General features: G+C 52.7%; 9 protein-coding genes across 9 annotated transcripts; 3 read left to right on the top strand and 6 right to left on the bottom strand.

Moving 5' to 3' along the window:
* Positions 1 to 235: 235 nt before the first annotated feature.
* Positions 236 to 696, top strand: SAICODRAFT_58118 (PWI domain-containing protein; the record flags this gene model as incomplete). The annotated part of the gene is made up of 2 exons (XM_019169584.1): positions 236 to 469; positions 532 to 696. Coding segments are annotated over 2 exons (399 nt in total), but the record flags the coding sequence as incomplete, so codon positions are not given.
* Positions 697 to 710: 14 nt separating this feature from the next.
* SAICODRAFT_66312 (uncharacterized protein) lies at positions 711 to 2008 on the bottom strand. The gene has a single exon (XM_019170217.1). It carries the CDS (start codon positions 1510 to 1512, stop codon positions 1111 to 1113), a length of 402 nt encoding a protein of 133 aa, XP_019023456.1. The 5' UTR covers positions 1513 to 2008; the 3' UTR covers positions 711 to 1110.
* Positions 2009 to 2608: 600 nt separating this feature from the next.
* Positions 2609 to 3304, top strand: SAICODRAFT_38489 (uncharacterized protein; the record flags this gene model as incomplete). The annotated part of the gene is made up of 1 exon (XM_019168593.2): positions 2609 to 3304. A coding segment is annotated over one exon (696 nt), but the record flags the coding sequence as incomplete, so codon positions are not given.
* A 129-nt stretch (positions 3305 to 3433) lies between these two features.
* Positions 3434 to 5575, bottom strand: SAICODRAFT_19914 (uncharacterized protein; the record flags this gene model as incomplete). Its single annotated transcript, XM_019166178.1, has 4 exons — positions 5454 to 5575; positions 5228 to 5403; positions 4825 to 5175; positions 3434 to 4771 (listed from the first exon to the last, which is right to left on the bottom strand). Exons 1-4 carry the CDS (start codon positions 5500 to 5502, stop codon positions 3434 to 3436), a joined length of 1914 nt encoding a protein of 637 aa, XP_019023458.1. The 5' UTR covers positions 5503 to 5575.
* A 179-nt stretch (positions 5576 to 5754) lies between these two features.
* Positions 5755 to 7037, bottom strand: SAICODRAFT_66313 (uncharacterized protein). Its single transcript, XM_019170218.1, has 2 exons — positions 6792 to 7037; positions 5755 to 6739 (listed from the first exon to the last, which is right to left on the bottom strand). The coding sequence occupies exons 1-2, from the start codon at positions 7003 to 7005 to the stop codon at positions 5763 to 5765; spliced, it is 1191 nt and encodes a 396-aa protein (XP_019023459.1). The 5' UTR covers positions 7006 to 7037; the 3' UTR covers positions 5755 to 5762.
* A 262-nt stretch (positions 7038 to 7299) lies between these two features.
* SAICODRAFT_38713 (P-loop containing nucleoside triphosphate hydrolase protein) lies at positions 7300 to 9495 on the bottom strand (the record flags this gene model as incomplete). The annotated part of the gene is made up of 1 exon (XM_019168598.1): positions 7300 to 9495. A coding segment is annotated over one exon (2196 nt), but the record flags the coding sequence as incomplete, so codon positions are not given.
* An 813-nt stretch (positions 9496 to 10308) lies between these two features.
* On the bottom strand, positions 10309 to 10899 carry SAICODRAFT_58438 (60S acidic ribosomal protein P0; the record flags this gene model as incomplete). The annotated part of the gene is made up of 1 exon (XM_019169606.1): positions 10309 to 10899. The coding sequence occupies one exon, from the start codon at positions 10897 to 10899 to the stop codon at positions 10309 to 10311; it is 591 nt and encodes a 196-aa protein (XP_019023461.1).
* Positions 10900 to 13112: 2213 nt separating this feature from the next.
* SAICODRAFT_58464 (HCP-like protein) lies at positions 13113 to 13823 on the top strand (the record flags this gene model as incomplete). Its single annotated transcript, XM_019169607.1, has 2 exons — positions 13113 to 13385; positions 13434 to 13823. The coding sequence occupies 2 exons, from the start codon at positions 13113 to 13115 to the stop codon at positions 13821 to 13823; spliced, it is 663 nt and encodes a 220-aa protein (XP_019023462.1).
* A 69-nt stretch (positions 13824 to 13892) lies between these two features.
* On the bottom strand, positions 13893 to 15228 carry SAICODRAFT_66318 (alpha/beta-hydrolase). Its single transcript, XM_019170219.1, has 2 exons — positions 14905 to 15228; positions 13893 to 14851 (listed from the first exon to the last, which is right to left on the bottom strand). Exons 1-2 carry the CDS (start codon positions 15203 to 15205, stop codon positions 14058 to 14060), a joined length of 1095 nt encoding a protein of 364 aa, XP_019023463.1. The 5' UTR covers positions 15206 to 15228; the 3' UTR covers positions 13893 to 14057.
* Between the last annotated feature and the right edge of the window lie 5 nt (positions 15229 to 15233).

A 15233-nucleotide genomic window follows, 5' to 3' on the forward strand; every position in this document is an offset into this window, starting at 1 on the left:
CTTGGTTTGGTTGATAGGAAAAAGCGACATGTTATTTGCTACATCGAAGAGTTTCTTTCTTACTCGTTGTTCATACGCTTCTCTTGACTTCATTACCGTACGCGTCGGAGTCGATTGCCTGAGCTCGTGCCGCCCTGACTCGGATCGCTGCGTCGCGGTGTACGTCGGCGCGAAACACCAAGCTGCCCAACCAGCTGCACCATTAACAAGGATCTGCTCCGACAAGGACCTTACAATGAGTAACTTTAGAGGCATATCCCTCGAGCAAGATGGCCGCTTCACCAACGCCGAAGCCCGCTTAATGAAGACCATGTCCTTCCCTCCCGAATTCAAGATGAAAGTGGATATGTCCAAAGTCAACTTGGAGGTCATCAAGCCATGGATCGAGGATAAAGTCATTGCGATGATGGGAGTTGAGGATGATGTCGTTGTAGATTTTGCGGTTGGGTTGTTGGAAGAGAGTGGATCGGTGAGTTGGTTCATATTGGCCGCTGGCTTTGTGGTTGTGCTGACATATATGTGTGGTGATAGCCCGACCCACGAAAGATCCAGATCAGCTTAACCGGTTTCCTGGAGAAAAACGCCCCGGCATTCACAAAAGAGCTCTGGAACCTCCTACTCTCCGCACAAGACAACCCAACCGGAATCCCAACCGAACTCATCGAGCTCAAGAAAGCCGAGATGAGAGCCCGAAAAGAAGAAGACGATCGTATTCGTCAAAATATCCAGGGGAGGCAGCCACCAAACGGAAGCTTTGGAGGACGGGGGAGGGTCGATACGAATGTGGCGGGGAGGTTCATTCATGGGCCGCAGCATGGGAGGGAGGAGAGGGGTCAATTTGATCAGGGTTTCCGTGGTCGTGGAAGGGGAGAGAGGGATCCGAATCGGAGGGATGTGTATATTCCTGGGGGTAGGGGTGGGCCGCGCGGTAACTACGACAACCGGGATAGACGCGACCATCGGGACAACCGTAATCCTCGCGACAACCGCGACAATGGCAACGGCCGTGATCCTCGCGACAGACGTGACGACCGTTTTCGTGGACGTGAAAGAGACGATAGCCGCGACAGGAGGGACCGCAGCGGACGTGACGAGAGGAGGAATGGCCGCTCAAGGAGCCCAGAGCGGAACAGCAAGACCGTTGGTCAGGCTCCCGGTGTTCGACCTGCGGAAACAGATGTCACACCTGTGTACTCTCCTGTAAGGGAGGAGGTGGGAAGGGATGCGACTCCGGGACGGAGCAGAAGTAGGAGTAAGGCTAGAGTCATGGCGAAGGACGATACCACGCCGGCGCATTCCCCGGTAAGGGAGCGCAAGCGCAGAGACGCGAGTCCAAACCGCAGTAGGAGTAGGAGTAAGAGCAGAAGAAGGAGCAAGCACGAGAGCAGGAGCAGGAGCAGAAGCACGCACAGAGACAAAAGGAGGAGAAGCTACAGCAGGGACCGTCGTGACCGCAAGGGATCCAGAAAACTTGATGATCGTGATGATAGACGATCCCGAAGGCATCGTCATAGATCAAGGTCTCGTTCGCGCGAGCGCGGAAGGAGGTCTTACTCCCGTCGACGAAGATCACCTAGTCGTTCTAGGTCCCGATCGAGGTCGAGGCCGAGGGATGACCGGAAAGACAAGCACAGAAGCTTGAGAAGATCGAGGTCACCATCTCCTCGTGGCGATCGTCAACGAAAATCCGAATTAACCCCGATTACGAGTGAAGAACAACCACGAAGGAGCCTAGCACCAAAGAAAGCAAAGGCCAAGACACCCCAGCCTGCTCCTACAGCTGGACCGGCGTCCCGGCAGGAGACAATGCAAGAAAAAGAAGACCGCTTGCGTGCGGAAATTTTGAAGAAGAAGCGACTTAGCCAATCTCCGGAGCACAACAGACGAAAGAGCACCAGTGCTGCCGATTTGCAGAGCAAGCAGGAGGAACTGCGGGCGAAATTGAAGGCATCCATGGAGAAGAAGAAGAGTCAGGAGCAGGCGGAGGCGGTCCAGGAGAATAAGGAGTAACTTCCATAGCCTTATAGCAGGAAATAACACTTCCAATTCTGACCGAATATACGTTCTATTTATAGCAGATCGCTATCTGTTTAGTTCGGCCCGTGCTGCACTCCATATGCACGACATCACCACCGACGAGTCGACGGGGTGCGTTGGCCACCAAACACAAACAACTGCCTGTCACCAATAGACCATCATGAAGAAGTTCTTTGGCAAGAAAGATAAGTCAGCGGATGACTACGACCCGAACCGCGAGGCTCTCTTTGGCGGCCGTGCGCAGAGTCCTGCTCCGTCCTACAAGACCAACGATCCCTATTCCCAGCAGCCCGGACACCAGCAAGGGTACAACAACTATCAACCGGCAGGTCTGAGTGGGTATGGTGCACAACCACAGAGACCACAGAATAACCAGCGAGCACCGACGAATGACGACCCTAACCGTAATGCGTTGTTCGATGGTATAAGGACGGGTACACCACAGGGTGGAGTGAACTACCCCCAGTACGGAAACGCTGGACTCGAACAACCCGGATATGGCGGTTACCAGCAACAGCAGCAATCCGCCGTGAACGACTACGTCGCGTACGGTGGCCGCAGAGACGAGGAACAAGAGGAGGACGAGGATGTCGAGGCCGTCAAGCAAGAGATGCGATTCACGAAACAAGAGTCATTGTCGAGTACCCGTAACGCCGTCCGCATGGCCGCAGAAGCCGAAGAGACCGGCCGAAACACGCTTGCGAGGTTGGGAGCGCAGAGTGATCGTATCTCGAACGTCGAGCGGTCTCTTGATATTGCGGCGAACGCGTCTCATCGCGCGGAGGAGAAGGCGCGGGAGTTGAAGACACTTAATCGTTCGATGTTTGCGATTCATGTTGCTAAGCCGTGGGGACGTGCGAAGCGTCAGGAAGAGGAGGAAATGCGTATTACGGAGCGTCATGAGACTGAACGTAACGAGCGTGAAGCGAACAGGAAGTACGCATATGATTCTCAGCGCCGTGTCGATGCTGCACTGAGCGGGAAGGACCAGGGTAAGACCACTTGGGCTGAGAGGAAACAGGCGAGTTTGGCGGAGAGGTCGAAGTACCAGTTTGAGGCTGATGAACAGGACGATGAGGTCGAGAAGGAGATTGATTCGAATTTGGATACGCTTTCTGGTGTTGCGAGTAGGCTTAGGGGATTGGCTGTTGCGACGAACGAGGAGATTACGATGCAGAACGCGAAGCTTGACAGGATTGGGGACAAGGGAGATAACTTGGATACCCGTATGCATCTCAACACTGAGCGTTTGAAGCGTATCAGGTAGATGGAGTAACAGTTTTGGGGTTTGATTTTTGATTTTGGACTGATGGGAGTAAGGTAATCATGTTATTGGGTATCAATATTATCATATGAAAACGCCTACCTAAGAATACCAATTTGCGTACAGCGTACATTACACATTAGCATTCGTAATCTCAATGCCCAACCCCGAAGGACCTCGTCTCGCCGACGGCCGCCGGCGGCCTCGCAGGTCCAAAACGTCCTTTAATTCTAGGACAACGTTCTTTCCAACCTCTCGGTCTTTCTTCTGAATTTCTGCTGCTTCGCGGTCTTTCTTCATTTGCTCGATGCGTTCTGCTCGGGTTGGACGGGGTCCTTCGCGAGGTTTTTGACGCGGATCTTCTGCGATGGCTTCGAAGACTTTTTCTTTGTCGTTGTCTTCGGTGTAGAGACCTAGAGGTGAGGGGGCCCCGACAGAGATCATCCAACTATCCGGTCTCGGCCTTGGTGATCGGTTCACACGGAGTGTAGGTGCTACTTCTTCGGTCTCCGTAGTGTTGCTGACGCTCAACCCCGGCATGCTTCCAGACGGACTTGCTGGTTCAAGAGTAGGCGATTGCAGCGAGGACTTGCTGAACAAGTTCGTCAGAGATGACCGGCCCTTTTCCCAGTCCGCCATCAAGGATCGCAGGTCTTGGCCAATCGAGTCGTATTGTGACAAGAGCTCCTCCTGGGATTCTGGTTCCGGATTACCTTGCAACAATCGCGCCGAATCTTCACGTACGATATGCATTTTTGCGGTCACGCTTCTTAGTGTATGCGAAAGGGAGCTGATCCCACGAATGTGCGTCTTGAGCCGGTCTCCATTACCGGACGATCCCAACAACGGCGTCAATGGAATATCAAGTCGACGCTCATCTTCATCGATAGCGCGTCTCATCTCCCCGTTCAACTGCTCCATCAGATCGCCCAAGACCTTCACCTGCTCGCACAGAGCCTTCCACCTCGGTCGTTCGTCCGCATCACCAGCGTCCACTGCGAGCAAACAGCAAAGACCTTCCCGTCGGCGAAGGTGCATTTTATGGAAGGCTGCTTTAAGCGCGGTTAGACTCTCAGGGTCATCCACCGTCCGCACGCTTTCCGCCTCGTCACCTGCCTCGGATTCTTCGTAGTCGGGGATGTTGAACATGTCGCGCAGCGCATAGAGATCTTGCGGCTGCGCCAGCTCCTTCAATGCAGCATACGCTCGACCGTGCGCTGAGGCAGCGAGGGCCATGGAAGCTGCGAGGGTTGATCTGAGCAGTGCGCAGCGTCGTGATCTTGTATGCAATTCGAGGCGAGCGATCGGAGGTAAGGGCGAAGAAAGGCGGTATCCTCGGGATACCAGTTCAACCTCTTGTATTCTTGAGAGTAATTTGTTAACAGACACATCGAAAGCTTGAGACTGTTGTACAAGCCGGGAGGTGAGGTCCAAAGCCCGTATTCGCAATATTCGAGTATATCGCCGACGCTGTGAAAATTAGTAAGCACAATCCAAGGCGGTGTTACAGACGGACAACTCACGGCATGTGCAAACCAATACAACCAAACCAGCACCGAAAGCGTCACCGCCGCCGCAACCCTCGTCCTCCCATCAGTCCACCTCCCATTCCCTCTCAAACTCCACGCAAACAGCAACACAACCACAAAAACACACCCACCACTCCCACTCCAATACCGTATACTCCCAGCTTTCTTCGTGATATTGATCCATTCCTCGTCTAGTTCATCCTTGTGGTGGTCGAAAGTGATTTGCTCTGCGTAGAGGGATATGGAGACGTTATCGCCAAGGAGCTGGGATGTACAGATTACGTAGCGGAAGCGTTCGAGGAAGCGGGAGGTTTCGGTTCGTGGGAGGCGTGGTTTGAGTGCGGTCTATCCACAACATTAGTATCATTTAGAATCGTTCGAGCTGAGGTGTATGAACCGTGAAGAGAGCCTGAAATCGTGCCCTCCGTGTCGACGCCGCATCACTTGTATGCAACTGCCTCACCCGCCCCGAACTGATTCTCCGTACAAAGCTCGGCGCAAAACTCGGTTTATTCTCAAACCTTGGTGACTCCTCAACGCCCCAATTCGCAGCTGCCTCTCCTGAGCCGACGGCTGCATACGATGGTCAGCACAGAACCTTTGATCCGTGGACTGAGACTCACCCTCAAAGTAATCAGCCAGAGGTCCTTCGTGGATCAGGCCTTCAGACATAAAGAGACCGTTTATCGAGGTTTCATTAGCAAAGAAGCAAAGGAAATGGATGATTGTATGTAGAAGATGTTCGGTGTTGTTTACCTTCGACCTTCGGAATTTCGGGCCTGCATACATTTGCGGGGGAGTTCATGTTCGGGCCCGTGCGCCCGCCGCCAAGGCATGGGGAGATGGGGAGGTACTTTCAAAAGTATGTTAGATTCGTTTGGTTTATGCTTGTTTATTGTGTCTCCAGCAAAGTAGGTTTCTTAGACCACCACTTACTCCTCCTCGTCCTCGCCCTCCTCCTCCTCGCCATCCAAAATCTCCTGGAACTTTTCCGGCAACACGCCCCCCGCCTCCTCCCTCGCCTCCCTCAAACTCTCAATCGCCTCCTGATATAGCCTCTCCTGTTTCTCGCCCACAGTGACTTCCGAATACGACATTTTCGCCTCTGCGATGAGCTGTAGCAGTTCCCCGATGGATTCCTTCCTTGCGCGGGTGAGCTCAAGTGCTTTCGTAAATGAGTCAACCGCCTTCTGGAGAACGTTGCGAGCCTTGATGTAATCTTCGCCTTGGTTCTCCTCGTCCTCTTCGTCATCATCTTCATCTTCATCTTCGTCGTCTTGATCCAGTTCATCCTCGATTTTCTCCAGGATTGAGCCAACGATGGTAAGCTGCACAGCGCCGTACCCGTGATGCGCACTCGCATTCTCTTGCTGTGCCTCGAGGATCTCAGTCCACTTTTTCTCCACCCACTCCAACTTCTCCCGTCCTTCACTCGTGATCTCGACGAACTCGCGTACGGTATCGAGTGCGACGAAAATCTGCTTCTCCTCCTTCTCCAAAGCCGTAAGGTCCACCGCATCCAAATCCTTCATCCCAGTCTCGATGATCTGCGTCAAAGCATTCACATCAGGCTCCTCCTCCGCCTTACTCCACAGGATCTGCGCCTTCCTCAACCACCCCCTCCCCCTAACATACTTCAACCCCCTCTCCTCCCCCTCCTCTCTCCCCTCAACCTCCAACCCCATATCAGCCCTCTCAATAGCCGCCTCAACATACGCCGCCTCACCATTCTCCTCATCCTGTTCATCAATAAGCGCCGAGAGCTCGAGGAGTGCGGAAGCGTAGATACGATGGAAGTCGGCGGGGAGGGGGGTAGGGTTTGATTCGTCAGAGTACGCGGCACGGAGCATGCGATCGCATTCGTGGATTGTGCCGTAGAGGAGGGGGAGGGCGGTCGCTGGGTCGGTGCCTGTTTGTCATGTCAGCGCCCAGCACATGTAGACCTGGGGAATCCAACGAACCTCTCAGTTTCTCGATAGCTGTTTCGAACAACACCGCAAGTTGTCCCTGTTCGTCATCCTCGGCAACCTCCTTCGAGAGCATGACGGTTTGCTCATCGTCGCCCGTTTGTTCGATGGGAATGTCTTGATCAACAACCGGCGCTGGTGATTCCTCTGTCTTTTGCTTCTTTGACGATGCGGCAGCCTTGAGGCCTCTTGCTCTCTTGGGTGGCATCTTGGAGTCGAATTTGACGTTTTTTTTTGATGTTTGTGCTTTCGCGCTTCTCGAGCTCGAACCTCTGCATGTATTGGGACCTGCCGCCTATCGATAAACAAAACAGACCCGTAGAGGTGTAAGTCTTTCTATCTTAAACGGGCACATAATAAATAAGCAGGAAAACTCCAGAACGCCGTCCGATCCAGTTCAATACTCCCTTAACATGATGTCCCGAGCACGCTGCGCAGCATCAATAATAATATCTGCCTTTTTCTTATCAAAATCATCCTGCATCAATCTCAACTGCTCCGAACTGCGTCGATCCCGTCCAGCCCTCATTTCCTTCAATAGCTTAACAATATCCTCTCGAGAAGCAGCAGCAACCAAATGGATATTCTTGAGCCCGTTCTGCGCAAACATTCGAGCTGTAGCTGATTTGACGTACGGTAGCTTGGCCAACTCAAGGACGTCGTCCTTTACTCCGAAAACCAGACGGTCCCGGAAGTGTTCCAGCAGCATCGCTAAGGTCCCCCATCCCAACTTCGTACAAAACGCCCCAACCATGGATGCGAAGCCTCCACTCAGATTTGTCAAACTCTGGAGGAACCCGCGTTCAATGTCAAATTTGGCAGCGACATCGCTCAGGCTGCGTTCGTTGATCAAGTCCTGCAGCATCAACGCGGCGTAAAACCGCTTATGGATACGTAGCCTCTCCACGTTCTCTGGCTTGTCCTCCTTCAATGTAGCCCCCATCGCCATTTTATGCACCAAAGCTGGACTCACTCCCACCGATGACATAATGCGATTGCCGCTCTCGGAAAGATCTTCGATAGCATTACGGAGAATACCCCAGTCCACTTCGCACTGGGCGTAGACAGGTGTGACATGGTATATGAGATGCAAATCATCATCAAGCACAATCGTTCGCATACCGCGAGAGAGCTCAGCATGTACGAACAAGCCGTCCTCGGGGGTCATAGCCGATGCAACGACAGCTTGTCCAACACCTGTAGCGACATAGCTCTTCTCGACAGCGGTATATCCATCAGGATCTTCCTTCACGATTAGCTTGTTCTCGAGAAGATAATCCAAGGACTCGTCGACCAGCTTCTTCATCCCCTTCTCATCAGGTTCAGTGGAATAAAGCAGAGTACTCTGTGCGTAAGTCATGACAGCGCTTTCGGTACTGGCGAGATTGGTAGCGATCACTTCCAACAATGCCCGCTTCAAGCCTCTTTTCTCTGGTTTCAGACAACTCTCGACGGAAGGAAGAGGAGCATGAATGAGTTCATTGACTTTCGCCGTATCCATCTTGGTGCAACACAGAAAGCTTTCACCAAACGGGTCCTTCCCTGCTCGTCCAGCACGCCCTTTCATTTGGCGGTATGATGCCAAACTCAGAAATTCACGCCCCATACGCGGGCTTCTGAATATCACACGCCGTGCTGGAAGGTTGATTCCGGCGGCTAAGGTCGCTGTTGCACAAAGGATCTTCAGAACGCCGTCCGAGTAAGCACCCTCAAGGAGCTCGCGCTCCTCAGTTGTAAGTCCGGCATGATGATATGCAATCCCTTTCATGACGCACCCTTCGAGGATCTCATCCACTCCCGAAGGCGTGTCTCGCAGCTGCTGAATTAGCTCGATCCGCTTCTCGATGATATCTGCCTGTGCGACGGGAACGAATGAGAATAGAAGCTTCGCAGTTTCCACGCATGTTCCACGAGCGGAACAAAAAACCAGCACAGAGCCGCCTTCACTGAGGGTCTCCAGCGTCAGCGCAACCAACGCGTTGACAGACGTGTCTTTCAATGCCTTGTGTTCAGCTTGTGGGATGTTGCATACGGGCTTCGCTGCGGTGTCAAATACAGCATTATCGCGCACAATATATTCATGCAACGGCACCGGACGAAAGTCGCACGTAAAGGCATGTGCGCGAAGCCAGTGAGCAAGAAGCGGTAGATTCTTCAGGGTTGCGCTCATACCGACGATCTGAACATCTTGATTGATTGCGAGAAGTTTCGTGAGCATGAGCTCGATGATGTAACCTCTGTCTTCGCCAAGCATGTGAAGCTCATCAACTACAAGCACCACAAGCTCGTCGTGCTTGCCTTCTGATAGAGCGGTATTGACCAAGGAGTTCGCCTTCTCGATTGTGCAGACTGCGATATCTACTGCGTCCCAGGCCTTTTGCTTTTCGCCGCCAAAGTACCCTGCTACCACTTTGTCGGTACCTTCAAGTAATGACTTCAAGTGCCGTGTTTTCTCGGTGACAATGGACACAAACGGTAGTACCAGGATTGCTTTACTCTTCGTTTCGAAGACCCTCTTGAGCATAAGAATCTCGGATACCATCGTCTTCCCTCCGGACGTAGGTGCAGTGTAGACGACACTCCGTGATCCATCAAGTAGTCCAGGCAAATCCAGGCATTTCGCTTGCCAGTCGTATAGTGTACGGATCCCTTTTCGCGCATAAGCATGTACCAGTGCTGACTGTAAGCCATACCTCGGGTGGCCGATATTAAGAGGATCGCTCCTATTCAGTGGGGTAAATGCGGGTCTTGACGACGGCAGCGGAGGCGGCGGCATAGCCAATGTATCCGATCCAGCCCACCGCTGCTCTTGTGTCATAGTAGGGCCTTCCGGAAGGACCTCGCCATCGGATGCAACAAGGTCTTCTCCCTCCCGATTGTAGTCCCCAAATTCGAGGTCATGGATCAGATCAGGGTCTGCCTCGTTGTCTATGGGGTCGTAGTTCTCCTGCAAAAACTCTTCATGGTACACAGGTGGGAAGTCATCGCGCACAACTTGGCTGATCGGGGGTGGGATGAAGTCGTTCGGATTCGGAAGCGCATTCACGACCGTCGCAAGCTTCGGACGCTTCTGTGGCGGAACATTGGTAAGGTCAGGGAAGGTCTTCGGGCGACTCGGTTGCATATCGAGCGAAGAATATATCGCTGTCTGTCACCGCTTCATCGATACATGTATCCAGGGAAAGACGGGTTCGATGCTGCTCAGGGTTCACTTTCCGAATCGCCAACCGCGAAATAAGGTTTCCGGCGCCGGGGGCGCCCTACGGTCCGGTAAGCGGTAACGGAAGACAGTCGGAAATCTTTTGGGATAATATACAAACAACAATGCTCATCATCATTCATGAATTATAAAACAGTCAATCAATTTTGCAACACGCCGCGTTCTCACCAATTGACTCGCGGTCTTCCAAACCCTACTCACGCTGGCCACCCCGCCAAATTTCCTCGCAGCGCACGAACTTTTGTTCCCCCGTCCCGGCAACTTCCTTACGAGCAACGACTTCGAGTCCGCCTAAGGCTTAAACAGATTCGAGTGTTCTCTTTTCTCTAACCGACCGTCAATAATCAAAATGGGTGGATCTCGCGCACAGAAGGCTGAGTACTTCGAGAAGCTCCGTGTTCTCTTGGAGGAGTACAAGTCCATCTTCATCGTTGGTGTCGACAATGTGTCTTCCCAGCAGATGCACACCATCCGTAAGAAGCTCCGTGGTGATGCCGTCGTCCTCATGGGTAAGAACACCATGGTTCGCCGTGCCATCCGTGGCTTCCTCGGTGAGTTCCCCGAGTACGAGCGCTTGTTGCCCTTCGTCAAGGGTAACACCGGTTTCGTTTTCACCAACAGTGACTTGAAGACCATCCGTGACACCATCACCTCCGTCACTGTCGCTGCCCCTGCCCGTGCTGGTGCCGTCGCCACCACCGATGTCTTCATCCCCGCTGGTAACACCGGTATGGAGCCCGGAAAGACCTCTTTCTTCCAGGCTTTGGGTATTCCGACCAAGATTGCCCGTGGTACCATCGAAATCGTTTCCGAGGTCCAGGTCGTTGCTACCGGTACCAAGGTCGGTGCTTCCGAGGCTACCTTGTTGAACATGCTCAACATCTCCCCCTTCACCTACGGTATGAGTGTCGAGCTTGTCTACGACAACGGTAACGTCTTCACCCCCGACGTTCTCGACATTTCCGAGGATGTCCTCGTCGCCCACTTCTTGTCCGCCGTCAAGACCATTGCCTCCATCTCCTTGGCTGCCAACTACCCCACCATTGTCTCCGTCATGCACTCCCTTATCAACTCCTACAAGAACGTCCTCGGTGTCTCCGTTGCCACTGAGTACACCATTGAGGGTGCTGAGAAGGTAAGATTCTACTTCCTGTCACTATTTGCTCTCGAGACCTCTCGTTATTTGATGAACACCTACATTCCAACGTTGTCCTTCTTCGGAGGTTGAGAGCAGTGCGGATCTAAACATCATACACTCTAATTTTTTCCTGACCCTATCGATGTCTCAGAGCAAACATGACAAATGAAGATATGTTACAGTTTTGCTAATGAATGTGTTCCATAGATCAAGGAGTACCTTGCCAACCCTGAGGCTTTCGCTGCCGCTGCTGCCCCTGCTGCCGCCGCTGTTGAGGACGCCCCTGCTGCTGAGGCCAAGGTTGAGGAAGAGGAGGAGGAGGACGACGACATGGGCTTCGGTCTCTTCGACTAAGCGCATCGCCCCGTTTGATTCTTTGACTCAGAAGGAGGTTGTGGAGAAAAGGCAGTATCTTTTTGGAATGTCGTTCAGTTAGCTCTAGATACGAATCTGACAAGTATACCCTTTACTGAACCAGAACCAACGTCCATCCCATGTGCAATTGCTTGTTTCCTTGCAACTGTACCTAAGTACAGTAGGTATAATAGTGCACGGTCCTTCATGCAAACAGCCCCATTCTCACTCGGCCCCTGACGTCCGTCGTAAATTCAACGCGTGCGAGAGGACCGGCTTCCTCGCTACGTCCTGTCAAGCCCTTGAGTCGCTTAAACTACTTGGCATTTATTGACCAAGCACTTCATATCCACAGTCTTTCTTCTTCGGCATTGTTTCTTGTCAACCACGTCGCCTGGTGCGAGCTTCATCATTTCATTACGATACCTTCCGCAGCCATCATATCAGTACACGAACGGGTTCAGAACGTTCAAAAGCTTCGTATTGTATCTTATTTTACATCGTCATCACCGAATCCATTCCTTTGTCGACGATGACTAGCAACCAGTCTTACCGAGACATCTCCAAAATGTCCATTTCTCCTCTGGACGCAATTATCGCTGCTCATGGTGGATCACCGTACTCTCTGCAAAGCCGTCAACCGGGAAGATCAAGACCAGGCGGTGAACGCGACTCTTTCACTTCACAGACGACTACAGCTACAAACCGGTACTCTCAAGACACCGTTGCGAGCGGAGCATCTCCTTTCTACTATGCCGACAAACTACGGCAAGCGGAGGAACCCAGGCGACCGAGCATGCAGAAGAAGACGTTGAATCTTCCTCGTGATGATGTTTCACTAGGAGAGCCTTCGCCATTATATCGAGACTTCGAAAGAATGGGCCTTCATCCACAGGCACCAAGGCATATGGCGAGGGATAGTGTCGCTGCAAGCAGTGTGTACTCGGATCACGCAACCTCCAATTTGCACAGAGGTTCTGTCATTGGCTCATTACCTTTCGTGGCAATCCGAGAAGCCAGCGAGGAGGATGTATATGAGCAGCCACCACCCGTTCCTTTGCATCAACATCGAACACCCGAAAGACCCGAGTACAGCGTACGTTCAGTGACAGACCCAACATTACAGCCTCGACCTTCGCTATCTCAGCATGCTAGACCGTCGTACGTTGCTGGACAGTCACCTATCATCTCCAGTCCACCGGGATCTCCAAATGGTCGACCTCCAAGTATTAACTTCTCCAGGCCCACGCCGCGCCAGCAACGCGATCAGCTACCGAGACTGAGGATAGACACGGAGGATACACCCACACGACAGGCGATGATGATGAGTCCGGACAGTATGCAAGCCTCACCCATCACTCCAGTTGAGGATATGCCTCGGGGAAGGATAAGGGATTCGTGGATTCCCGATGCGCTTGGCATTACGGCAACCCCGCCACCGACAAGGCAAGAGCAAGCACCTTTACAACTGCTTACCCGGTCATCACAGCCAGCAAGACGTTCACCTACACCAATTCGTTCGGCAACACATTCCGCCAACTCGAGTCCGCGCATCACGACACCCAGATCGCGTTCCCAAACCGAGTCACTGCTGACGACACCAATGCAAAGTCTGACACCTGAAGATCACTTCGCCCTGGGTGTGAATGCTCATGAAGAGGACCGTCTAGCACAGTCTACGGCTCACCTGCGTATGTCAGCCGAGGGAGGTGATCCCCGAGGTATGCTTCTGTACGCAATGGCACTTCGTCATGGTTGGGGCTGCGCACCGAGTCCAGCACAGGCGGTTGAATGGTTGCAGAAGGCTGCGGAAGGAGCAAGTTACGACATTGCTGCTGGGGAGACACACGAATCGAGCAGGGAGGGTCGCGCGAGTGTTTTGTTGACGCTTAATCCAGATACGCCGGGAGCCGGCTCTTCCAAGGCTGGACGTGCACAACTTGCACTTGCGATATTTGAGCTGGGGATGTGTTATGCCAAGGGTTGGGGTGTACCGAAAGATAAGTCAATCGCTCTGAGGTTCTATGAAGTCGCTGCATCATGGGGAGATGCGGATGCCCAGGCCGAAGCTGGGTTCTGTTTATTGAATGGGATTGGGTGTAAGCGGAACAAGTATAAAAGTGCAGAGTACTACCGAATGGCGGCAAAGCAGGGCGTGACCATTCCAGGAAACTCTTGGATCTTCAAGGACAAGTATACCAAGGAGGAGAGGAAAGGAGACGAAGAGGAGTCAACAGGGACTCCAAAGAAGGAAAAGCGATTGTTCTGGAAGAAGAAGGATAAGGGAAAGGATAAGGACAAGGACAAGGAGTAATTCTGGACATTTTGTTGGACATTTTTCTTGCATGGCTGCTCTTGCTCCTCGCTGGACGATATAGTACAGATGCTAGCTCGCACTCCATTTATTCGCGCTCATCTTTATTAGCAATATTACGTCTTCGAACACATACCATCCCAAAATCCATAAACCCGAACTGTAATCAATACGAACGCCATAACCATGATCCCACAACTCTACTTTTCCGACATATCGTACAATCCCACCACCTCACGTCCTCGCGTACTCCCTCAGCTCAGGCTCCTTCCCAATCTCCTCTTTCCCTCCCTTCGCAACACTCAACACACCCATCATTGCACCTCTAACCCACTCTCCCGCACCATTTTTCATACCCTCCGCGACACCCCTGACACAAGCTTCTGCCACCTTTCCCTCCTTAATGATGCGCTTCACGTCCGCCGGACCCTCGTTCGTCAGAGCATCAAGGACGAGAGCATAGGTGATTGCTGAAGTAAGGATGTTGAAGTGATCAGTTGGTGTTGCGCCTGGTGTTGGTGGGGGACAAAGAAGGAGCGGATGCTGAATCGGGATGTTTGCGCAAGTGCAAGTGTCTTTCGGACAGGGTGACAGTTTCGAGGTTTGTGGCTCGGGGTTAATGATGTCGTCCGTAAGCGTGTAAATCGACGTCACGGATCCATCCGTTAACTGTCCAGCCCCAGTCCCTCCATGTGCTTCCAATGCACTCAAGAACTTCGATTCGGGCATCTGCTGCCACAAGGAAGGTAAACAGCCTTTCTGAACGTGCGGGGTGTCTGGGAGGGTATGTGGGACTTCACAATATACGGCTCCACTTGCTGTGCCGTGAAAATCCCCGGCGAGGTAGATCGCGTCCGATACGAGGGGTTGTGTGGAGGGGAAGAATGTTAGCACCCATTGCAGGTGAAGGCAGCCTTGGCTGTGTGCGATGACGGAGATTTGGTGGGAGGAGGGGAGGCGGGAAAGTGTGTGGATTGCGTGGACGAGGTATTCAACGGATATTTGGGCGTCAGCAAGAGAGCGGTTGGCTAGGAGGATCATCAGAAAAGAAGGACGGATAAGAGATAGGATGCTCGCTCACGCATGGTCACCCAGCAAGGCACGAATCCATCAGACAGTAAGGCTGGGCCGTACGTAGCGGCCCATGTCTCGTTACCCGTACTTCCAGTACCATGTACGAGAAGTACTATCGTTGAATTAAGTTGCGGGTCACCGTATGGACACGTTAATGCAGAGCTCAGCTCCTCCTCAGGGATCGTCAAGGGCGGATCCTTTTGACGCTCGTCGGACAGCTCAAAATGACGCTGAGCAGGTGAAGCCAGAGCCGTGGCAGCGAGCAAAACAATGAGCACATATACCAGCCTTATGATGTACCGGACCATGACGATGGCATTGTTTTTGCGGGGTGTA

The sequence above is a fragment of the Saitoella complicata genome (genome assembly GCF_001661265.1).
Source record: "Saitoella complicata NRRL Y-17804 unplaced genomic scaffold SAICOscaffold_15, whole genome shotgun sequence".
Taxonomy (NCBI): domain Eukaryota; kingdom Fungi; phylum Ascomycota; class Saitoellomycetes; order Saitoellales; family Saitoellaceae; genus Saitoella; species Saitoella complicata.